Source organism: Chaetodon auriga, chromosome 23 (assembly GCF_051107435.1).
Source record: "Chaetodon auriga isolate fChaAug3 chromosome 23, fChaAug3.hap1, whole genome shotgun sequence".
NCBI lineage: Eukaryota > Metazoa > Chordata > Actinopteri > Chaetodontiformes > Chaetodontidae > Chaetodon > Chaetodon auriga.
The window spans coordinates 6,451,246-6,476,649 of NC_135096.1; the positions used below are offsets into that span (position 1 = coordinate 6,451,246).

Here is a 25,404-nt window from a genome sequence, read left to right on the forward strand (position 1 = left end):
GCCTCCTCTGGTCAAAACTGGGTCTAAAATCATAACTATTTAAAGTTACCACCAGCTTTGTAGCCTGAGGGACATCATCATCAACCTTTATGTTACTACTGACTGACTCTTTTAGGCTTTCGTCTCCACAGATATCTGTTCTCACCTGTCCCCCTCACCTTTCCTCCAGGTGGCACGGGCGGCATGAAAACATGGTTTAGATGTTGACCAACAGTGTGTGATACAAATCTACTTTTACACTTTCACTGTTTGTCCTCACAACAGCCAAAGTGATGCAGTGCTCTGCATCACTTCGAACTGAACAAAGCCGCCTTTGTGCCACATCAGCTCCATGCAACAGTTCTGTGTCTGCGGCGTTTCTTTATCTGATCGAAACAAATCAGCTGTCAGACCAGTTTGTCCGCTTTGCCAGCAGCTGGTATCGGAGGCCTCCGCTGATCTTCTGCGCCGTCCCAGCATGCATCAGTCTGCTTCCCGGCAGGACACGGGTGAATCAAAGCACTGCTGCATGTGCACAAGTCAAATTCCAGTGGCCTAATTAAAGGTGATATAACACCCCCTGCTGGCCACATTGAAGGACTACAGCCCGCTGCCAAAGAGTGGCTTCAACATCATTCCTCTCATCAGACAAAATTCACTTTAGTCCTGTTCTCTATCTTATCAAGTTATGTCAACAAAGAACAATTCATCTTTTTCTTTAAATAGATTAATGGATTTGCATGCATCTTAGCATGTGACTACATGAGGTTAGGCTGGTAATAAACTGGGGACAAACTGATTATCTGTGACTTCTTGTTTTCTTCTTGTTTGTAGAAGCTTTGGCTGGTCTCTTTCTTTCTAGCGAACCAAATGCTTATAACGTAACCTGTTCCAAAATCCATCCACTTCATTTTAATCAGCAAATTTGCCTTTGTTAGCCGTTTTAAAGATGTCGAGCTACAAGGTTTGAGACACCGTAAGCTTGTCTAAAAAGCTTAAACTTGGCACAAAGGTTCTAAAGCTAAATGCTAAGCTAACAACTACATTAGAAAATACTTCTTTGGAATTTAGCGGCGTCTCCCGTGAGGCCTTGACAGAGCTAGTTGTTAGCGACTGATGGTGCTAGCATTGAACAAATGCTGTGTACACCAAGTGAATCAGGTGTGGCTCCAGATGAAATTTTGGGTGAAATCCAAGCACTTTCAAGTACTTTCAAGACCCGTGGCAGTCCTGTTCAGGTGTATCAGGTGAACAGATACGGCGCTGATACTGAGCTAACACACAAATATCACCTAAACTACCTGTGATATGGCTGCCATATCCTGGCCTGTCGCTCTCGCAGGCCTCATCGCCGACGGATGGGACTGCGGCGCCGTGGTGCATCAGCCTGGGTCCACAAATCTGTTAGTTTACAGACAATTATAGACTGCTTAGTATGGCTGAACTGTGGCTCCGTGCTTGTCTACTGCAACCGAATGAAGGCGACAGCTTTATTGAGTGTGTTCAGTTAGTGCTTCATGATTTATTCTTCTGTTTTTGATAAAGTGAAGTGCAGGATAAGAGCACTAGCAAAACTATAATCACTGGAAATTCAAGTGGCCACAAAGCATGGCTTTCATATTATACATGGTAAAAGCTGAGAATACATGTGCAATGAAAAAAGCATCATTAGTATGTTTAAGATTTACATGTGCAGAAAGTTTAAAGAGTATTAGTGAAGTGACTGGTTTTCTTAATCACTGTTAATTACATTTTAGTGCAATTTAACTTCAGTCTGATCATATTAAAAAAACACAGATTCAGTGTTAGATGTTTAAAGCCCATGGTTTGAAAGATCCTGGTTTGCTGGCTGGAATCTGGAAACAACAAAACAAAAAAAACTTTAATTAAAAATGAACAGAAATCAATCAGTTTTGGGATGAACACAAATGAGGAAATACTTTAGGCAATAATGCTTTTCATGCTGCAATAAGTAAGAATTTAGAATTCATATCGTTAAGGAACGCACAGTAAATTTGTTTCATTTATTTAATTTAAGTTATGATGGCTTCATTCAACTTAATAGAGTTGAATTAGATTCTTTGAGGGATGCCAAACCCTTTTTCTTCTGAAGGCCAAAACTGAAACTTGATGGAGGGCCATGAGCCAAAGGCAAACACTTGTTGTATTGTATTATATTGTACTGTACTGTACTGTGTTGTTTTATATTGTGCTGTACTGTACAGTTTTGTATTATATTGTACTGTACTGTATTGTTTTGCTTTGTATTGTATTGTTCTGCACTGTACTGTACTGTAATGTATTGTATTGTATTTTACTGTACTGTACATCTGGTCGGCCAAATCAAACATAATTGTGGCCCAGCTCTGGCCCGCAGGCCCCACTTTGGGAGGAACATTTTGAAAGAAACACAGAAAACTTGAAAATATACAATCAGTAAATACGAACAATAAAACAACTTGTAGAGTCAGAACGTCAGTATTTCAGCACTTTTACCTTCTGAGTGAACGGAGAGGCACAAGCCAGACAGGCCCTCTCCGGTGTCGCGGGGCTGTCCAGAGGAAACGGGCCCACTAAGCCGGACTCTGAGCGGGCGGCAGCCACGGCGTCTTTGATGGCGAAGAACACAGAGCTGCCCAGGGAGAGGATGGGTTCTCCGATACCCTGCAGAGCCGGAGAATCAGCGGAGCCGTGACATGTTACACAGATTGATGTCAAGTCTGAGACGAGGCCGACAAACATAAGAAAAAATGGACCGTTTATAGTTCTTTATGTCATGACCTCTGACCTTTGAGGAGTAGATGGCGAGGGGGTTGTGGGAGTCCGACAGCAGATAAACGTTGAAGCGAAGCGGCACGTCGCACACGGCTGGGATCTTATACTGAGACGGACCCCGAGTGTACAGGAGCCCAGAGGGGGAAAACTTCAGCTCCTCCATAGTGTAGAGACCCAGACCCTGCATGAACGCCCCCTCGATCTGAGAGGAGGAAGGAAAGACAGATCGACGAAGACAGGATGGTTAGAAAGAGGAAAGAAAACCGTTCACTTCCTCGAAGGAACCACAGAAGTTTGAAAAGAAAACACGCAGGAACATCTGCAACTTTAATTCGATGTATTCTGGAATATGTCGGCAAACACGTAAGACACTGCAGCACAGAAATGCTTGATTTTTACACCGTACAGTGTCTCACCTGGCCGATGTCCACCGAAGGGTTCACACTTCTGCCGATGTCGACCACAATGTCTGTCCTCACCGTCTGCGAGAACCAAACAGGAAAAAGTTCTTTCAGATTCTGAGTCCGTTCAGAGTTCGGATGAAAGCTGCTGGGATGAAACGGTTCAGCCTGACCCTGTAGTCTCCTGTGAGGCAGTCCAGCTCCACCTCACAGCAGCACACTCCGAATGTGAAGTAAGCGTAAGGCTGCCCCTCCATCTTGTCCCAGTCCATGTAAAGGTCTGGACCCCTGAGGACACACAGGAAGCTGTTACTGTCACTTAAACTTAAACAGGTTCAATCAGACAAGCTCGATTTCTGGCGTACCTGTAGAATCCAGTCGCTGATAGACTGATTTTCTCAAAAAACGCCGCAATGACCTGAGGACAAAACAAAGAAACGTTGGTTGGTGTTCATTAAAGACATGTTAGGTTTTGTTGAAATGAGGTTGTATGAGGGACTTTCCGTAGTCCGTAGTGTGTTACCTACAGTAGATGATCAGAATATTTTCACTGCTGCCATGTTACCATCAGACAGCCCTTTGTGACGGGAAGCTATGCCCTCTTCAAAGTCACCAGACTCCATTGACAAAAACAGTAATTTTACCTCACAGAACATGGGAGTTGCTGGTCCTCTGCTGCCTCGACTGGATGGTTTGTTTGGGTTATTGTGTGAATTTGGTCTTTAGTTCATATTTTAATATTCTAAATACAGCATCCACTTAAACTGATATTGATTTTCTTTGGTGGACCTTTGGTTTAGGTGGCTAAAATACGTTTTGGTCCTGACCTTCTACACTGATCTGCTTCCACAAACTGGAGGCGTGCAGACTGCCATCCAGTGTCGGCCCAAAATAAGCCCAAAATATCCCTTTAAGATGCCGTAAACTCCCAAGTTTCCCAGTTTTCCCACAGCAATCACTGATTATCCATGTTTTCCTTCCTTAGCATACCCAACTCTCCCATGATCCTTTGGGGTTCTTCTGTCTGATTGGCTCCAGTCGCTGGTACAGAGTCTGGCATGCATCCTGAGAGAAAGAATAAATATGATTGTATTAGTATTTTTATAAGAGCATGAAGCATCCTGTTCTCTGCAGTGGAAGTTGGTCAAAAAGAAGCAGCAATAAACACAGGAGCTGGACTTCACCTTGACCGCCATGCCGTTGGCGTCGGTACCAAAGGAGGCGGCGGAGGGGCAGGTGTTGGGAACAGTGTTGGTGCCGGTTTCGCTGATGTAGATCTTAGAGGGCGGGATGTGAAGCTCCCGACTCGCCACCTGGCAGGAAACAGACCGTTGTTATTGTCATCAAATCCCTGCAAAGGAACGTCACTAAAGAAAATGTCCAAATTAAAACAACCTTTTTTTTTAAACTGTTATTTTAAATCGTAAATATAAAATTTGAACAATGTTGAACTGCCAGACCTCTTTTGACACGTGTGGCTGTGTCAATGTTTCTAAGCAGTGAGTGGAAACAGAGGTTTACTTCACACATAAAGTAGATTTTGGAGCACTTCGCTGCTTTGTCACAGCACCTGTTGCATCTTAGTGTGGATGCCCTGACCCATCTCCGTCCCGCCATGGGCGACCACAACAGAGCCGTCTTTATAGATGTGGACCAGAGCTGCAGCCTGTTACGCGCAAAAGCAAACACAACGACAGTGGATTCAAAAATAAAGACGACAAAAGTGAAGTTTCGGTGGAAATTAACAAAGCAAAGCAAGCCGAGAGAGACCGCAGTGAATCCCACAGACCTGATTTAAGAAGCTCTCTCCAAATGCAATCCCGAATTTGATGGGGATGATGGACATGCCCCTCTTCTTCCAGCGGTGCTGCTGGTTGAACTGGTCCACAGCTCTGCGGCGATCGTTGTACTCTGACTTCACCTTACACTCCTCCCAGCATCGCAGCATGTTCTCTGGGCTGAACTCAGACTTGTAGTGGGTGGTTGACGGCCCCTTGTACATGTTGATCTCCCGAATCTGAGGAAGAACACACCTTTTTTTTTATATTCACAAGATGATTAAAAATCAAGCGTATGCTACGACAACATGGAGTGAGACCTGGTCTCCGGGGCGTCCCAGTGCCATGGCCACGTCGTTGATCATGTTCTCCATGACCATGATGCTCTGGGGCACGCCGAAGCCCCTGAAGGCGGTGTTGGAGGGCAGGTTGGTCCTGCACGCGACACCACGGCCCCGCAGGTTGGGGATATTGTAAGCGTTGTCCATGTGAAGCAGAATCTTTTCCACCACCTGCAAGAAGAAGAAAATCAACAATGGCGTGCTTTTTCTTCTTTTCGCCTGAAGTTAAATAACAAAAAACAGCTGCTTTTACCAACCATAACAGATTCGTCGATAACGTTTCCAGCATTGGCGTAGTACTGGATATCTGCCGCAACGATTCTTCCATCGTTCATGAAACCCGCCTGAAACAAACAGCAATAAGCCATCAGGACTGCTTTACATCGTTGCCTCTGCATGCACTTAAAAAAGCTGAAGGAAGCGGATGACTTGTAACAGCGGCTCTGACTTTTCGCTTGTGACCCCTTAAAATGAAGCACTGACTGATTATGAGCCCTCATGATAAAGCAGTGATCCCATATTTCCTTTCTCAGATTGTTAAATTTGAAAGAAATCTGATTTTTCTTCTTCTCTGTTATTCCTTTAATAGTCTCTCTATCCCTTTAACCCGTCAGATTTATCTGGGGACCCCTTGAGGAGGTTGGATTGGAGGACTTATCTCGGGTAAATGAAAGCCAGACAGCGTTATCGTACTTTGTATTTTCCCAGGACAGGGTGGCGACCTCCTGTCATCAACATGTCCTCGCCTCGCTCAAGGACGCAGCGCACCGCACGATTGGTCCTGAGCGGGAAAAAAAATAATTATAATCTAATATCTAAGAACATTTACTGTTCATAAGCAACATTCTTTCTTAAAATAAAGGAGATTCAGATCCCGTTTGTCGTTTCTGTGACTTACTTCCACGCAGCCACAGATGTAATGCAAGCCAGGATCGTGGTTTTCGTGACCTTCCCGCCGAAAGCTCCGCCCATCCTTTTGACGTGACAGCTGACTCTGTTGGACGGGATGCCCAACGTCTCCGCTACTACATCCTTTAGTCAGGACAATGAGACAAAGCAGACAACAACAATCCACCTTTAACTAGCAATGACCTTTGCGCTCTTCGTCACACTGATGCACCTTTATTCTGTTCTTAATTACATTCAGTTATTCAGCTATTATCTGCCATCTTATGCATTCTCTGTATCTGTGTACCTGAGTTAAAGTCGGCCACTGGGTGGAGACGTAAACTCTGAACTCCGTCTCCTCGCCAACAGGGACGACCAGCATGCTCTGGGTCTCCATGTAGAAATGCTCCTGACCACCGAGATGAATCTCTCCTGAGGAAACAAACACGGTGAAGTCAAAGCACTTTTGGATGATTCAAAAGTAAATCCAAAACCTGGTTCTGTTTGACGTGGGGTGAGGTGCAGTGCAAGGAGAGCGGCAGAGCGCAAAATATAAGACAAGAATGACTTGAATTCAGAAATTTGAATAAAAACAGCACATTTCAGCACATGCATGTTCTCCTATGGGCAGAAACAGACTTTTACCTTCATAAATCTGATCGACAGTTTCGAAGGCTTCAGTCACGTTTCCCCTCTCGATCACCCTCTGAGGCTTATAGAAAGACGACTTCTCAATGGCTTCCTGTCACACGAGAAGGAGCTGCGATGAAGACTCACACACATTTGACTGATCTCTAAAGTCCTAATATCCAAGTGAAAATTATTCTGGCTCTACATGCTGCTTCTCTCAGTGAATTAATGGTGTATTCCCACCAAACCGGAGTTGGCGGCCATTGCTGGAACAACGAAAGATGAAGCAAGAAGGTTTTAGTGAGTTGTATTTAGTGTCTGTCGAGTTTGAATGAAGTGTGTTTGACGCTGATAAAATTCCTGGACGTACATTGATGGCGTGCAAACGGCTGTTTCGTGGCTGCATGGAACGGATGTGAAGTTGTGGTACAGCCACAGTGAAAGTGCATCTAAGAGCGGAGGTGGACTCCACAGACCTCTACGGTGAACACCGGGTCAGCCAGGTCTTCATAGCTGATCTTCACAGCTGCCGCTCCTCGTTTGGCGTGCGCCCTCGTATCAGCGAGCACCGCACACAACATCTGACCAATGCACGACACCTGCAGGCGAACATTTCCATTTGATGATATATTTCTGTTCTTTTGAGGATTATATATAATCTATCATGAATGTGCATATACCCACACAGCACACACGCCGTGAAAGCAAAAACATAAAGGCATGTGTGCACACACTCACTTTACCTCGCTCTCAGCGAGCAGCTCCTCATCGTAACCAAACATTGTGCGGATTTTCTTCCCGGGAATATCTTTGGCCGTGATCACGTCGACGACACCGGGAAGCCGCAGAGCCTCGCTCGCATCCAGCCCTCTGCAGGACGAAAGAGATTGGGGAGTGTGTCAGACATCGTTGGCTGGAAAAGTCTAGAAACTGTTCGCTTGTTCCTTACGTGATTTTAGCATGGGCGCGAGAGCTGGTGACCACAGCCAGGAAGAGCTCCCCGTCCGTCCTGGGCATGTCGTCACAGTACACGGCCTCGCCTGTGGCCTGGCTGATGGCAGAGCGATGCATTATGGGACGCCCCACTGGGTCCTCGTCGCTCTGGCCCTCTGGCACATGCTGCGGAAGAAGAAGAGGAAGCGGTCGGGTTTACTTACTTTACAGATTTACGGATGGTATTAAAAATGCTTTACATGAGGGATGTTTCCCGACCTGGAACTCCTGCAGGCTGGGCTGGATCTCTCTGGGTAAAGGCCGCATCTGCATCCTCTCAGGAAGCTCATCTGTAATCACATTCTGGAAGCAGAAACTCTTTGTCAGCCTCTGGTATAAATATCTCGCAGAATCTGCCATGTTTGATTGAATGACGTCACATAAAAATCTACACCTCAAGCCGAGAAACTGCATTTTTTGTTGGCATGTCCTACCATTTCTCTGAGCTTCTGCAGGACCTCCAGGTTAAATTTGAAGAGGAAGGTGAGAGTCAAAGAGCGACGAAACTCCACCTTTCCTCCAGGAGCCGAAGGAGGGAGGACCAACTCATCCAGGAGGACGTCATAGGCCCGGCTGAGGGTCTCGTCGTCCCAGGGCCTGAAGGAAACACAGGATGCTTTAAGCGGCTCTCGATTCACGTCTGGTTTCTTTTATTTTCTATGCTGACAATGGAGATGCTTTCCAGGTTCAATTTACCAAGAGACAGCAAGGAATGAGAGAAGGAAGGTGGAGAGAAAAGGAAGGAAAATAGGAACCAAGATCTTAGAAACAAAAAATAAATCAAGGCTATAATGTCAGAGATGAGAGGAAAGAAACACAAATAAAACTGATGGAAAAGGACGAAAATCCACTTCTGATCAAAAAAGAAAGGAAAACAAAAACATGAATAATGCCTGATAAGCATGACTCAGACCTTGTGACGATGGCTGCGCAGGTTTTGGCGGCGCTAACGGTGGTCGGCCCCATTCCTCCGTAGTAAAGACTGACGTCCTGAACCACTCTGGACCCCTCCGAGAAAAGCACTCTCATCCCGGTCGTCACCGTGGCGAAGGAGCTCTCCTTCCTGGGAGCCTGACGGAAAGCGCGAACAAACTCCCCCTGCAGGACGGACGACGTAAGACAAAACGTGCAAGCTTTTAAAACAAGATGTACTGTAAAAAAAATTAAGCTACACATCCGCATGTAGAAGTGAGTTTTTTACCTTTCTGGAGAAGGGGATGAAGACAGAAACAACAACCTCCTCTGGCTTCAGGATGGTTTTTCCAAAGCTCACAAAGAAGTCTTGATTGAGTGGAACTTCTCGTCTTCCTCCTGGTGGAGTGAAGAAATTTAAACATGTCTGACATGAATCCACATTTTTCTACAGTCTCAACAGCAGCAATCTGTCAAAAAAGAATCTACTAACCTTTCGAAATGACGCTCACTTTGCAGCTCCCGGCAGCCAAAACAGGGTTCAGGTCTGAGTTTGGGTACACACTCATGATATTGCCCCCGAGAGACTAAATACATAAAAGCAAGAATAATAAGAATAATAATTTCTGATTGAGAGAGTGAAGTTGGAGTTAAGTGTCCTTACGGCAACGTTACGGATCTGCTGGCTTCCCAGGTTCCGCAGCTGTTGGATCAGGGCTCTGAACAGTTCCGTCTTCTCCTCCGGAAACTGAAGAACCAGCTTCTCCAAAAGGGACAGAAGCTCGGACAGGCTGCAGCCCGCTCCCACCCAAACGCCTGCAGAGAAGCCAGCGCTCTTTTCTTACGTGTCCGGCACATTTACTGTCTGTGCAACAAAATCACATCACGACGGAAACCGCACAGGAAGGTTACCCACCCTGTGGTGTCTGAGTGACCTCAAACAGCTCCGTAACTCTGGTTGGAGATATTATCAGAGGGTGCACGACGCCTTTGAACTTTATGTCTGGACCTTCAACACAAAGCAGAAGAAGCAGAGTTTAGTTCAGCTGGTCTCAATGTGCGTGAGAATAACACCCCGTTCACACCCACTATTAAAATGTGATCTGGATCCAGACACGTTATCCAGGTCAGGAAAAACGCATGTCAATGCATCGCGATCAGAATGTGATCACAAACCTCACAGGTGTTCTTCTCTTGAGATCTCTTCTCACAACTGCCACGTTCACTGCACCTGACGATGACTGCTCACCTATGTTGGTGTTTCCCAGGACCAGTGGGGCTTGAGGGTTACTGGTCTTCAGCTGGACCAGCTCCTCCAGTGAGGCGGGGGACACCCAGCTCATCCTCTCCCCCGAAAAGGTGAGAGTCTCCGGGTTCGCTCTTTCCGCCATCAGCTGTGGACAAAGTTCCATCTTTATATCAAAATTACTATTAATGATGTAAGTAAGTTTGTTGCATCAATAATTCATCAAATGTAGACTTGGCGTGCGACATCGCTATTATGTGGCTAACATCCACAAATGTCGGTTAATAATGTGTGTTGCCATGTGAAACAACTTGCGCCTTACAATCAGTTCAGGAGGGAAGATCAGCTCCTGGGTCGGGTCCAGTGGCTGAAACTCTTCCTTGTCAAACAGTTGTGGCGTTCTCTGGTTGTGACGTTCACCACGGACAGGATTCACCCCAGCAGCGCCGCAAGACGGGAGCGATGTGTGGCGTGAAAGACAAAAGATGACATCTCACCCTGCTTGACGGGCATGAAGGGACTTTATTCATGGAGATTAAGATTAAAAGAACAACATCAAAGAAGACTCACGAGCTCTGATTCATCAGCAGCTTCGTCTCCATTGAGACAACAGTCTCCACCTCCATTGGCTTGGCAGCAGTTGGCTTCCTGTTTTGATTGATATGTTGTCACGCCGCGTGCAGTGATGACACATTTCCCAAAAGCATTCTCCACTGTTGAGGCCTTTCTGCTGAATTTCTTCCTCAACCTTTCCCACCCTTTGCTTTGCTATCAGATCTGAAACTCTGAAACACTTACAGTCGCCTATAAAACTCTATTATCTAACATCATCACGGACTGCGGGTTATTCCTGAAATCACAAACATTTATTGGTTCGAGGGCTGAGCTTTGTACCTGACAAAAGGTCCTGCAGCCATCAACAATGGGCTGATATCCGGTGCACCGACACAGATTACCTGAAAAACAACAACATACACTGAGGACAGGGCTGGGTGCAGCTTGTATTTCTAAGGACAGTGTGCAATACTTAAAAAATACTAAAAATCACTTGTTGTGCTCCTGTGCATGTGGATTCTAACTAGAATAAAGCACCGCTGCGTAGAAAAGGTGAGAGAAGGGCAGAAATGACACCGCATACATCTCTTATTTCCTGTCGTAATGTACCTTTAAACATTACAGGGGATGCAACTGTAACAGATTTTAGAAAAAAAAACGAAACAAAACCAGCAAACAGACCAGCCAGAGCCTGTGTGATGTCCTCCATGGTGGGCTGAGGCTTGTTCCTCAGCAGGGTGTACATGGACATCACCATCCCTGGTGTACAGAAGCCACACTGGGAGCCATGAGCCTTCGCTATTCGCTCCTGCAAACACAGCATCCACCGTTCAGGGTCGCATGAAACGGCTTTGGCATCACGTAATTCGTCTTCAGCGCGTACGTGTTCATTGCAGGACGTTTGATCGTGCTCGTGCTGGCTGCTGTGACGGGAATTCTTATTATTCATCTTCGCTTTTACTCAATCAAATAAAAAGGCGTGAGGCGTGATGACTGTAAGCCAATCAGAGGGCTGACACGAGTGAGGCGTTCCAGCACTGACCTGCACAGGGTGGATCCTGGTCTTGGTGCTGCCAATGCCCTCCACCGTGATGACGGCGGCTCCGTGGAGCTGGCAGAGCGGCAGGAGGCAGGCATTGGCTGAGTAATGTCTGATGGTGCGGTGAAGGTAAACTGTGCTCATCCATCTCATGCTACCAGCATTAGGACTACAACTGCTAAAGCTACTGCTAATGCTACTATTACTACTACTTCTACAGCTACTTATGCTTCTTCTACCAGTGCCACTATAGTACTACTGCAGTGGTGTCCAACCTTCTTTCTGTCTTCTCTCTAATTTTTGCCTTTTCCTTGTGAAAAACTTGATACTTTCAGCTACTTTAAATCACACAATTTGTGAAGCCAGTCTGGTTGAGTTGGATCTTTACGGATATTAAATGTCATCATTTCCTTATTTTATCCTGTGAGACATTTGTGTGAGATTTTGTCATATTTTAAGTGACCTCTGACCACCAAATTTCAATTTCGCCAGCGCGAAGGCGTGACCCAAGGTGGAGCAACAGAAACTGGGAAAGCAGATTAGATTATTCCCACAATCACCATTCCAGTTTATTATTAATCCAAGTCAAATCGACAGTTATCACATACTTAGTTTGAGGGCGAAATTCAGTGTGTAATCTCTGTCCAGCAACTGTTTCACATTTGTATGTGTGATTGATTTTCTCCTCCTGTGCCAAAGGAGACTGAAGGTTGGGACAGATGTTGTATGGGTTTGGTGCCAGGAAGGGAAATTCCATTAACTCTCAGCTGCGGATGCTGAAACCACTTTGGCAGATAACCAGCTCGCACTCAGACTCCGTCTTGTTCTCGAAAAATCTAGTTTAGTAAATAAGTTGTGGAATTTAACCAACTATGTCCATGGGTGAACAAATTGATTTTCTGCTCTACGCTCCACCCAGTTGGAACAAACACTGACCTTGGACCTCATTTTTATTCCCGGACCGCTCCCTCACAGCTGCGTGTCCATCGGGGAGGAAACCTGAGCACTTTTCTGTTTGTTTTTATTGTATAAATATCTCCCAAGCACTCTGTGAACACATATACGGTGCAGTTTGGCTGCACAAACAATATCAGCGGCACTCATTTGAACATACTCAGAAGATTTACTGCAACCAGGTTTTTGTGCACACATACAGTAACTCGTGTCAGCTGTGCTCAGAGGCCTGGGGAGGTCAAACTTAAAAGGATACACGATGCTTTTGGTTGCAGGTTGGTAGCGCGACACCATGACCGTGCACGCCCCGCAGCCTCCGCCGCCGCAGCCATACTTGGTTCCGGTCAACCTCACTAAGGTCGCAGTCAAAGGAAATACCCAACCTGCAGGTGGCGCTCACATCAACATAAAATTCAACCAGATCAAAAAATAGACACATCTTTGGAGGGGGGTCTGAGTCTGATCTGAAGGATACGCTTCTCTCTGAGGAAGGACAGCAGCATGGTCTCCGGGTCCACATGGTCCTCCGTGACCTGTTTTGACAGAGGGAGAAAAATGTCAGGACTTTCTCTGCTGGAAGTACAGTTAGTCAAGTCTCAAACAAATCTCCATGTTTACAGAGGGCCAGTCAATCTGCAGGTTATCTCCTCAGTTTCATTTGAAATGTCACAAAATTGTGGACAATGCTCATCATAGATTCCCAGCGGCTTGAAACCATAAGAAAATCAAATTAGCATCATATGTGGGCAGAAAAGGCTGAAAATCCTCCATTTTAGGAAGCTGAGAAGAGCAAATATGGGTCATTTTTTGCTGGAAAAGTGACTCAGAACAGCTGCAGATTAATTTTCTATTCCTTGCAGCTGCGAAACAAAGGTCATATAAGGTCAAGGTGAGCCAAACAGTTTAATTTAAAGGCAAAAAAAAAATTACTTAAATACGCCAACGTGGTCTGTTTAAGGTAGCTGAGTGACAAACCGTTGTTTTTTAAGCTAGCTGTAGTTAATTGCTAACTACTACATTTTACTGTCAAAGCACACTTTGTGAGCACATTATTGAAAATGTGCATAAAGTGTGCATAAAGAAACTTGCTCCCGAACTGTATGTTCTAGTCATTATAAAACAGGTGTGACAGGAGTTTCAGTGAGATGTGGCGTTCAGGTGAGGTTTTTTTTTTTTTTTTTGTCAACAAAAGAAGTAACATAACCTGAGGAGTTTCACTCTCACACCTCTTATTCACTTGGCACTTCTTTGACTAGTTTTCATTTAATTTAGCTTACAGACTGCTTTCATTTTCCAAACCCTGGAAACTGTTTATTAGTAATTGAACGAACTTTTGTCAGAAGTAACGTTCCTGGAAAACGTCTTATCACCTTGAAAACTAACATATGCGGCGGAAGTTAGTTTAAACAAGCTAACAGCAGCTACTACACGACACGCTGTTTTTGACTTAATTAAATGCTAACCGTACCTTTTTCCCGTTGATAAAGAAGCACAAAATATCTCCTTCTTTCCCTGCAGACATGTTTCAAGTGCAAGAGGAAACTTTATCAACACGACAGATCAAGCTCGTCCATGACACGACTTCCGCCTGTCGATACTTTCAAAATAAAAGACGCAACGCAGAAGTGCGTTTATTTCCTCAATTTCGAAGTGTGTGGATGTGCTAATTATCTGTAACACTAAACTTTTAGTTATTTATTGCTTCGGGATTCTAAATAACTTAATTATATATTTTGGGGTTTAAACGCACACAGATTTTAACATGTGCATATCAACATTCATTCATTCATTCATTCATTCATTCATTCATTCATCTTCTATACCGACTATCCCTTTCGGGGTTGCGGGGGGGCTGGAGCCTATCCCAGCTGTCAACGGGCGAGAGGCCGGTACATATCAACATCTCTGATAAAACATAAACTTAAGCACCATATAAATACTGTATAGGACATGCATATGCCGGACATAACCAGCTACCTCATGTATGAAATGTAAGCTATTACATTAATCACTAAATATTTATTGCTGTACTCTTTGCACCCCTGCAGTACTATTTTGCTCCCGTTTACATTCAACAGTTCCTTTACAGACGTAAGTTACATAAGTGCATCAAAGAAACACAATAAAATACGAACATAAAGTCAGTAAAATGAGACGAAAAGTCATTTTTGCACTCCTCAAAATTAGCACAATTATGTTCAACGCGTGACACTTATATATTCACATTTTAGGATATGATGATTTCGAGGTATTTTCTACATAAATTAAGTTGTTAAACACAAATTCCTGATTACTTTACACACTTTTTTTTGTCCGAAGTGAAAACATTCAGCTTTATTTTACATGCAGTATCAGTTGGTTTCCTGTCCGACACCTGCATCTCTCTGACTTGATGCATTTAGCTCGTGCAGAGGCAGAAGCCGCCCACTCCTTTACCTCTGGTGACCCTACAAAACAACACGGAACTCATTAAACGAACGTCACCATCCATAGGCATTAGCATTAGTCAGTGCTTTTGGTGGAAGTAGCAAATTAAATTAGCTGCAGTTGTAGCTGAATGTCTTTGTGAAGTTCGTCAGATAACTGAATCATGCTGACTTTCACATTTAACTACACACAACACTTGATCTCTGTGCTGCTGATTAGTGATCTCTGCAACAGAATCTGTTCTATAATAATTAACCTGAACTGGCCTTTGCAGGTGAAGGCCAGTCTGCATCAAGTTTATTAAGTTTATTGGACTTGTAATCCACATAGAACTGCACAGGAAAACACAAAAAGGGTGCACACAAATAAGACAGAATAACATTAGATCAGGATGATTGCTTCAGTTTACAGAGATCATTCTGCACGTTGAAGGTAACCTGAAGGCCTGTTGTGTCTCAGTAAATGCAGTAAATGACAATGTGTTTTGAGGGCTGAATGAGGTTCGACACAGCTGTGGATCGTACCACAGGAGGGAGCTAAAGGACAGGACTGCAGCAGCAGCAACAACATGATCACTTCCTCAAAAAGTCTTTGAACTTATTTAAAGTTCTGTTCTGTTTTCTTGCACATGTGTGACTTGGGTTTGAGAAGCGCTCCATGAATTATGATCAGAGGTTCAGGGGCTGCAGGGTTGACAGCTCAGCCTCGTTTTGATTTATTTGACATGACAAATATGTGCCAAAATGTGTCAGCATGTGCTCCTCTTCCTATTTTGTTCACGTTATTCTTATTTTTCTTGGTTTGAAATGATTTTCTCTCTTTAGCCTGAATGTACTCAGACGCAACTTTTTACTTGACTGTCATGATAAGCTATTATATTATTATCAATTTAAAAACAGTGTCTGAAGTCTCTGCGTCACGTCCTTTTATCCTGTTTTGGCATTTCATTTCCATTTGTTAATCAGACTTTGGCTTGCTTATGGGAAAACTGCACTTCAGGAAGGTGATAAAGAATTAAAGCAGCAAGCTACATAACTCACCTGATTTTTTTTTTTTAGCCAATCAGATGTCAGTAAATGTTGGGGGAAAAAAATGGTGAAATTAGGGTTGAACACTGAATTTAGGGAGAATTTAAAGGTACTGCTTGTGTAGTAATTTTGGAGACAAATCTGGGCCTTCAGCTTCCACTGATGCTATTATACTGATTCTGTCTCACGGCACAGATGCACCACGTTGGAGGTAGTTTATTTCAGTGTTGATATCATACCCGATAAAGCAGCACTGTGTGGGAAAGTCCTGCAGAAACAGCAGCTCTCAGCCTGTTTATTTACTCAGCTTTTCTTCCAGGTTCAACAGAAACAGCTCTTTTCTTGGCAGACTGAGCTCCTTTAAATCATTACACCAGGAGTGATTTCTTAAAGCTCCTCAAAGACAAACCAAACACCTCCTTCACCGCCCCGCCGTGCGACTCATAAATGATCATTTCAGGGTTGGCGGGGATTTTTTTTTTTTCTGGGTGTTAATGTTTATATTTGCCCCGTTCCTGCAGACTGTCGGCACAGTTTGAGCCGGGCACATTCCTCCTCCGCGAATCAGACAGATTCAGTTTATTTACACAAATCACGGCATGTTTGCTGGAGATTTAGGGCTCATCGCACGGCAGGTAGGTCAGGGGGTCGCGGCTCAAAAGGCAACAGAAACAAGCTAAGGCCACTGAAGTTCAAAAAGTTTCCAGCCTGTTTGCTCTGATGGAAACATTTACAGCCAAAATGAAATGAACGCTCTGATATGTGATGCTCAGTTGCTGCGGTGCCTTGTTGGAGAGCATTTTTCAATTCCTGTTGTTACAAAGCAACAGTTGTCGACTCTCTCAAATGAATACCGGCTCTGCTTCATCTTTATTACAAGTAAACCTAATCTAAATCCCCTGAATTTCTGTCGTGGCTGCCTGATAAATCCCCGTATGCACCACACTGGAATGATGGCGATGAATGGATGCTTTATTTTTGTTTCGTACCATTGAAATAGTCCATCCCACGTGGGATTACATGTCACACAATAATACGATATTTCTAAAAGACATCCAGCATCGACATAGATAGAACAGATTTTTTTTCTTACTGTTCATGCCTAGTCAGGTTATCTCACAATGAAAACGTGTTGAATAAAGTCATAGCCAGCATTAAAGTACCCCTGAGTACCCCCACCCAGCCCCCACCCTGCTTTCCAGATGTGTGCAGAGGTAAAATTCTGATGAAACTTTAGGTGTAATTTAATAAATGAACGATATCGGGAGAAAGACGTACACCATTACTGCATTATCTCTCACAGTAGGTGTAAAAATCCACTCAGCCTGGAGCCTGCTCGGGGATCCTGGACTCTGGTGTCACAGTCCTGCACTCTGTCCTTCTGCTCTTACTTGATGACAGCCACTTACTGCATTCTTTGGGGCATAATTACTGAGAGAAGGGCAGTTAGTTAATGGACGGCTCAAGCTCACACAAAGGCAGTTCGGGGGGGGGGGGGGATCAAAACTTTTGGAGAATTGTTGTTAAAATTTGTTAAGAGACACCCACAGCAGGCACATCTGTCTGAGAGCTGAACCATCCACAGAGGTTCAACACGAGCCTCCATCTGCAGAGCTCCACCTCCCTTCATCTGATTCGGGAAAATACCCGTAAAATGATTGTGTCTCTGTCATACTCTTATATTCAAAGCCCCCCCCCCCCCCCCCGCAGCTTATTTCTGATCTTTTAGGTCCTTATTCTGCACCAAATGTTGTTAAAAGTTTCTCCGTCCAGGCTGAAGACTTTTTGAGTTTTTAGTCTCTTATCTCCAACATGGTGGAATAAACTGCCCTCAGATCAGACCAAGAGTCAACAAGTCCACCATCCCCACTGTGAAGCATGGACCCTAACCCTATGAGCATAACTGTCTGTATAATTATCAAATTAAACGCCTGTTGCTTATTTCAAACCTGCCTAATTATGATACCTGACACGCCTCGGCTTATTTTCTTTGAATAAATTATTATTGTTGCTGCAGACAAACATCAGTAGCTTGCAGCCTATCAAATTCTGAAAAGCATCGCACAAACACCCACCAAATTAATGCTGAAGCAAAAGGCTTGCGACACGTCCGTCATGCTAGCATCACCTTAAATCACGTATTCAATGCCTTTGCTTTTGCATTGCGACCAATTACTCACTGCAGTCGAGGGATGTCGAGGGCTACTTGGTGTATTTTGGCCTCGAGGTGTCACAAGAGATGCGCTGAATTTTCACTGGAAACACCAGCGAACTGTAACCCTGCAAAGCAGTGCATATAGTCAAAGGCCTGAACAGCGCCGCCAGTTTTCAGCCACATTTGATGGGCGGTGGGAGATAATTTCCCCTCCATAAGTACAGCTTACGTGGGCCAAGTGAGGAAACTACCACTTTTATTTACTTTCTTTGCAATTAAAAACTCAGAACATGACGGGATGTGAGGGAAAAATGCTGAGAGTAATTGGAAAAAGTTCTGGATTCGACCTGAGGCAAGCGCTGCTGAAGGAGGCCGCTTTTGGAGATTTATTAAGAAAAGCATTTCAACAACAGTATGTTGAAATATTTATGCCCGTGTAATGTTAGATGGTATTACAGTGCCTTGTTTATCAGTCTTGCAAAGTCTTTTTCGGCAGCTGCTGGCAGACTGGGAGGTAATAGAGAGCCTGATGAAACAGAAAGGAGACTGCAGTCATGTTAACTCAAATTCAGGCTTTGGTTTCAGCCCTGAGGTGGATTTTGTTCTGCAGCCACAAAAAAGTTTTTGTTACGACGTCCATTTTGTTGTTATTTACGACCAAAAGCACTTGAATGTGTGACCCATTTCCTATATTGAATGTGGAAAGTAAACAATGTGTAAACCGTGCTTGGATGCATTCAAATATCATGCAAACAGAAAAACATTGGATCTGGTCATTTTAAAACTAGACAGATTGAAGCTGAAACTCTCTCAGGGAATGGACTGAGAGCATAATGGACAGACTTCAAGTCCCTGAGTTGCTTTTTGAATGCGAGTAAAAGCAGAGTGCAGAAAACATGGCTGCCAAGAGGGATGTGATCACTGTTGCAGCACTAAGCAAAATGCACAGACGCAAAGAAATTCTGCAACTAATGGAGTGGCGAGGGACTGGAGGCTAACAGCCACATGCTTCGGCACAGCACCGCTTCAAGCTAAATGCTAATTCCAGCATGCTAATTTGTTCAGCAGGTGCAATATAAAGTATAAACACATGTAATTTAACAAGAGTCTGGAGCCATACTAACAGCTCTGGTACTTACTGTTGTGAGCTAATGCTAATGTCAGAATGCTAACATACTCACAGTGACAATGCTAACATGCTGACACGTAGCAGGCATAATAATTACCATGTTCAGTATCTTCTTGTAGCATATTAGCATGCTAACATTTGCTAATTAGCACTAAACTCAAACTCCATTCATTTTGCAGGTACTTAGTCATAAAATGAAGGATTAGACAAATTGATGGAAACGTTTAATTGTATGCAAGACCAAACAAAAAGCAGATCCTGTAAGTGATTAAAATAAAAAAAAAAAAATTATCAAATATAATGTGATAAAATGTCATTATGTTGCAGGATTAAGTAATGAGTAAGTAGTTGTTCGCTCCAAAACACAAATGTCAAGCTCATGGTGACGCTAGAGGAAAAGTCAGGGGATCACCAAAGTTGGTGGGATTCATCCACTGGGGACCATCAACTTCAGTGCAAAATTTCATGGCAATACATCCAATAGTTGTTGAGATATTTCAGTCTGCAGGGTGACAGCAGAGGAAAAGCCGTGAAACATCCACAACGGAGAGGTTTTATCCTCTGGGGAACATGAAATCCCCATGTCTGAAAAGAGCCACAGACAGACGAGAGTTGGCCGTCCTCAGGTTATTTCCCTCAACTCCCAGCATCCTGTAGGAGAGTCCCGGCGGAGAGGGACCCGCCCTCTGGATTACAGAGGTGAGCTGTGTAATTTAACATGTTAATGACACGCTCCACCAAAACAGCTGTCATTAAAATGTCACTCTGCATCAGAATCTACAGCACTGAGCTTTGTGTCCTTCTTTCCACAACTTCTTCACTCCTGCTGTTCTTTAGATCTTCATCTCAAGTCTTCACATTGTTTCATTTACATTTTTGTAGGTCAGTATGTAAGCAGCTGCATATTCACGCTTGAGGAGTAGCATTAAATCACCAGGATGTAAAAGATGAAGACGCAGAAAGCAGCCTGCAAGCGTATCTCGGCTTTGTTAAACAAGCACTGCTAATTTCATTTCTTGTGTGTGTGTGTGTGTGTCTGTGTGTGTGTGTGTGTGCGTGCCATACATGAAATAATTGGATTGACAGCAGCAAAGGGAGAATCAGAGCTTTGCTGCCACCTACACAGAAAACACATCCGAGCAGATCCCTCTCATTTCAGACGAGGTCGACCTGCAGCTGCTGCTGTTCCTGCATCTGAAGCATCAAATCACAGGAGAATTTAGCTTTCATACTGAAACACGACACATGTCCATATTATACTGAATTTGTGGAAGGTTGTGTTTTGATGCTTATGCATAAAAAACTTTTTTTTTTGTTGTTGGTTATGTACTCGATGTAGCTGTATAATTGATTTTTCCTGCACGCGTCTCCTCTTATCTGTCTTCCTCTTGTGCCGCAGGATCACCTTATCAATAAAGCCTCAATAAAATGTTATCTTAAGGCACGTGATGTGGCAATAAAGATCTGAACTTGACTGAACTTTGGTGAAAGCAAACAGAAAGGTTTGTGCATAATTCTAGCAGGAAAAAAAAGACTTAATATTAGTGAAGAGTCCAACCAGTTATGATGTTTTAACCTAAAAAAGCCAAACTCTTGAGCTGAAAATTGGACTTAATTCAGACTTTATTCCCAAAAATGAGGACCTGATTCTGGACGTGGGCTTGAGTGCTGTGAGATTTGAGTTATTTGAGACTTCCAGATATCATGTGTGTCATGTGTGTCCACTTTGGACTCCCCTACACAAATCGAAACTATGTTAGACATTTGATCAAGCTTTATTATATTATTATTTTATTCAAATGTTCAGTTTTGAATGAAAACGTTGAAATGCTGTCATTTTAAAGGGCTTGACAGACTCAATTCTTGCATCAAAAGACCTGAAAAGGCCGTGAAATATTCCAGCCTTAAACCTTTAATTTGACTGGAAGTTACTTGTTGATTGCTCTCGTTTCTCCCTCTTTCCTCGACTCCCGGCCTGTAATTAGCGTGATAATGAGCCGTGTCTCGAACGAGGCCTCGGCCGTGACGTCAGCGGTGACTCTCGGTTCACCCCGGCACACTGCGGGCAGCAGAAAACACAGCCGGATTAGCCTCCGCCTGAACCGGCTCGCAGCGCTGCAAAACCCCCAGAACACACTCCACGCTGAGAGTGTGTGTGTGTGTGTGTGAATGAGGGATGATTCAACACCAGCTGCAGAAGCACATAGGTGGAATTTGCATTTCAATAAGAAGAGTTCATTTCCAAACTGCTATTGATCCATTTTGCACTGAAGAATAGGAGGGATGATGTATTCAGAGTGGATCTGAGTGGAATTATTCTCTCAGCGTTTACATTTGACATCTAATTTCTACCTGAGTCCCCATCTGAAGCCAAATGTTGGGAATTTGAGGAAGGCAATGAATACAGCATCGACGAAATGAGAGTTTATCAAAAACGAGTACAGAGACTACAAAACTGGACCGGGCCTTAAAAAGGCAAAGACCAAAGAAGACTTGACCAAGACCAGAACCTAAAGGCGAAGTTACACAGACATTTGGGTCTGTGTGCAGAAAGGAGTTTAGAAAGACTAAACCAGAGCTTAGAGAGGCCAAGTCCAAAGCAGGACAGACCAGATTTTACAAATCCACAAGTTGCCACATGGGAATATCAAATATTGAGCATGGCTGAGGACAGAAACCAGAGAAAAACCAAGTCCTGAACCTATAAAGATCAAAACCAGGGCATGACAGGAGCAAACAGACAAGAGCTTAAAAATACAGAAACTTGATCTTAACAAGGCCAACACTTGATCTTCAGAGACAGAGACCTGAACTCTGAAAGACGGGGATCAGGTTTGTGTGATTAGCAGACCCGAACCGATCTTACAAAGACTGAAATCAGAGTGCATACTGACGAAGACCAGAAAAACCAAGACCAGAGCCAGCGTGGACTGAAACCAGAGCTTAAGAAGCGAGAGAGTGGGGCGGAAAACTAAAAGAACATGACAACCGACATCAGAGCAGCTTTATCTTCATCGGACGAGGTTTTAAATCATAAAGCCTCTGTTGACTCAACACAAGCTGCCTTTCAATGACATTAAACAGTAAACTGAGCTGATGCCACAACAGATTCTGCCTGCAGCACGCCGGACGCACACGGACTGACGACCTCGATCAAAACACTGGATCTGTCACCGACGTGTGACGGGTTCACGTGCAACGACCTCCAGTTCGATTTATTTCCCTCCATCGTGTGTTTTAATTATGTGCTCCAGGGAATAGTCTGATGCTGGGCTGCGGTTAAAATCTGGTGTGATGTTCAACGTAGAAAGACAACCTGTGGGTTTTTCTTTCATATAATACAGCCAAAGAGGTGGAGGCGGCATCTAGTGGTCATTAGCGGTACTGCAGTTCAAAGCACTGTCGTTTGCAAAGCAATTTCATTTTTAAACCAGAAAAATCCTTTCAAATAAGTGCTTATTAATAATATTAATAATAATAATAATGTTAAATATCTTTGTCTGTATGCTGTCTCGCAACATCAGAGGCAAAACACAGCACACCAAGCTTTCAATGTAAACGCATTCACGGCGAAAAAAAAAAAGGTTACAGCCTTCAAAACCCATATTGGTTTTGCTCCCATATTATTAATACTCCTCATATGAGTAACTCCACTCGTAAACTGAGGAGAGAATCATTGAAACACATTTTCTCCCCATCAAACAAAACATTTCTGCCGCCAACAAAAATCTGACAGCCTCCTTTAAAAAAACAAAAATAATCTCGCTCGCGCACATTCAACGCTGTCCAAACGGCCGAACGGATTTTTGAAGCGCGTTAACGTCGCTCTTGTTCTTTGGCGTTCAAAGCTTCCGCGCGCTCAGCGGAAACGTGACGGTTTTTGGACAGCGAGGGTGGAAGTGTGAGGGATTACCATCAACCATGAGCATACGCAGATAAAACATCAAATCCCATTCACGGCCACCCACAGAAACGCATAGAGGAGACAGGCGAAGAAACAAAGGAGCAGCAGAAACCTCGATGCTCCGTCAGCGCTTTGAGGAGATGCATGGAGAATCATGTTCCACTGAGTATCAAGCACTTTATTGTGGCTGTGAGATAAACTGGTTTTTATATGCTGGGTTTGCAGCACACTGGGAGCAGCCCAGTGTGGAGTAGAAAGGTTCTCTCCACAAAATTATCATAATAGAGGAAATCTACAGGAGTTGGTTCGGTTATAGATGAATAATACCAATAACAAAATGATTACTTCACCAGCTGCTGAGGTTTAAGGCTTTCAAAACTCTTCAAAATGTGGCTTAAAATGCTTTTCTGACACATGTGTACCAAGGAGCAGACCACTGTTTGAGATGTGTTTCTTTCACCGAAATTTGAACAAGATGATTTTCCAGCCGCGTTTGTTTAAACCGGGTATTTTGAGCCAAAACATGATCGTTTTCCTAACCCTCATTGGTTTTTGTACCTAAACCTAACCAGACCTTCACCACAGCGTTGTTGAAACGCAAAGTTTGAGAGGCCTACAACGCCAGCATGTCTTCTTGTGTTTGGATTTGAGAGAAATGGCTCCACAGTTTTGGCTCCTTGACTACAAATCAAGCATTTGACATTTTTTTGCGGATCATTTTCAAATGCAAGCGTTGCAGTTTTGGATATTTGCATGGATTTTCCCAGCATTCCAACCAGGAAGCCGTTGGTTTCCATTCATTCTCGAGACTCTTGAACCTCGAGTGATCATCAAGTGATGGATTATACAACGTTCTGTGCAGAGGTTCAGCTGATATCATTTTATAAAAAGCTCAGTATTTCCAAAAACAGCTGGGCACGTTAGCTTTTAGCAAACATTGTTCAAACAAGAGGAAATAGTGCTTTTATTGGGGACTATTTTCAGAGGTGGATTAACACACATTTGGCTCTCGAGCGAGTTTTTGGGGCAGCAGGATGGTGTGTGTTCATGCTAATGAACAGCGCAGCTCCCTGATGTGTTATTTTAGTAGTTTTTGGACAACAATGGAGCTCTATGGCACAGAGGGAGGAAGATATATCAGGCTTTGCATAAACACACACAACACTTGCTACATGCTACATGAGCTACATGCACCACTCATTGCACATGTCCTCCAATCAGACGTTTCATGAGTGCACTGAGATCCAAACAAAGCTTAAAAGATTCCTTTATGTTTGCAGAGACTCGACTCCCGTGCCTGGGACCTGACCCTGTAAGTCCAGTCCTCCAGCTCCAGATATGTCCGATATTCAGATAAATCAGTCAACATGTGCATACTTCAACCTCCAGACAGTTTAATCCCAGAGGACAGATAAAAACCGTCTTATTTCGGGAACACAAAGTGCACGGTACACTTACGCCAAACAAGTAAATAACAGACGGAAAATAACATTTCCCTCATCAGTGATTACACTTTGACATGACAGCGGCTTTGAGCTACACACAGACCATAATAATAAGATGCGAGACAGTTTAGCTGTAAACACAGTGACTGCAGAAAGGTAAATTTGGCAGTAGACACAGGACGCCCGTCAGCAGCAACGAGGAAAACATGTACTTTGCATGTACTCTCTCACCCTGGATGCAGTACTTTGGCCAGCTTAATTTACAGCGCAATCAAATCTACTATCTAATTTTCTCTGCATGATTCCTGAAATATATTCACGAGCTACATCTGCAGAATGGAGGACGGCGAATAAAACATTTTAACTCGATGACGTTTTTTTAATCGAAAACCACCTGAAGCGGCGTTTAAAAATTTCATTAACCGCTTCAAATTCAGAGGCAGAGGGACTCGTTTTAAGAAGGTAAATTAATTACGCAGAGGTCGTTTGGATGCATTTTACGTGGATTTTGACATGACTGACCCGTTCAAGCAAAGTAATGGGATTTAACCAGCAATTAATGTGAATTTAATGAGAGCTGCAGAGGATTTAAAGGATTCATTTATGTTTTAGTTTGTTTTAGTCGTTGTGTTCATATCAAGCTGCAGCTTAAGTCATTGGATACTTACTGTCACAATACTGCAATATTAGTACAAGGGGTATATGCAGTTGTACTGTATTGTATTAGTACACTCGTGTTTCTCACTGTCTGAAAATCCTCACGCCTTATTAATGGATTTAAACTGATCTTATTAGATTATTTGTCAATCATTAATTAAACCAGTC

The 25,404-nt window shown here is 43.7% G+C and overlaps 1 protein-coding gene across 1 annotated transcript; it reads right to left on the reverse strand.

Moving 5' to 3' along the window:
• Nucleotides 1-1,312: 1,312 nt before the first annotated feature.
• aox6 (aldehyde oxidase 6) lies at nucleotides 1,313-14,150 on the reverse strand. Its single transcript, XM_076724074.1, has 35 exons — nucleotides 13,960-14,150; nucleotides 12,967-13,024; nucleotides 12,748-12,844; nucleotides 11,541-11,649; nucleotides 11,180-11,306; nucleotides 10,838-10,899; nucleotides 10,514-10,591; nucleotides 10,266-10,346; nucleotides 9,947-10,091; nucleotides 9,614-9,706; nucleotides 9,362-9,513; nucleotides 9,191-9,284; nucleotides 8,987-9,096; nucleotides 8,699-8,883; nucleotides 8,220-8,382; nucleotides 8,005-8,088; nucleotides 7,742-7,911; nucleotides 7,536-7,662; nucleotides 7,269-7,391; nucleotides 6,808-6,904; nucleotides 6,470-6,594; nucleotides 6,173-6,306; nucleotides 5,968-6,055; nucleotides 5,532-5,618; nucleotides 5,254-5,445; nucleotides 4,945-5,172; nucleotides 4,726-4,821; nucleotides 4,340-4,468; nucleotides 4,146-4,220; nucleotides 3,521-3,573; nucleotides 3,329-3,443; nucleotides 3,171-3,236; nucleotides 2,768-2,956; nucleotides 2,476-2,643; nucleotides 1,313-1,835 (listed from the first exon to the last, which is right to left on the reverse strand). The coding sequence occupies exons 1-35, from the start codon at nucleotides 14,011-14,013 to the stop codon at nucleotides 1,785-1,787; spliced, it is 4,005 nt and encodes a 1,334-aa protein (XP_076580189.1). The 5' UTR covers nucleotides 14,014-14,150; the 3' UTR covers nucleotides 1,313-1,784.
• Nucleotides 14,151-25,404: the final 11,254 nt, after the last annotated feature.

Excerpts from the sequence above, each read along its gene's own strand:
- aox6 (XM_076724074.1), bottom strand. The coding sequence starts at position 14,013 with ATGTCTGCAGGGAAAGAAGGAGATATTTTGTGCTTCTTTATCAACGGG. Across the intron at positions 10,347-10,513 it reads CTGCTGATGAATCAGAGCTC|AGAACGCCACAACTGTTTGA; the intron begins GTGAGTCTTCTT and ends CGTCACAACCAG. Across the intron at positions 4,469-4,725 it reads TCCACACTAAGATGCAACAG|GTGGCGAGTCGGGAGCTTCA; the intron begins GTGCTGTGACAA and ends GTTTCCTGCCAG.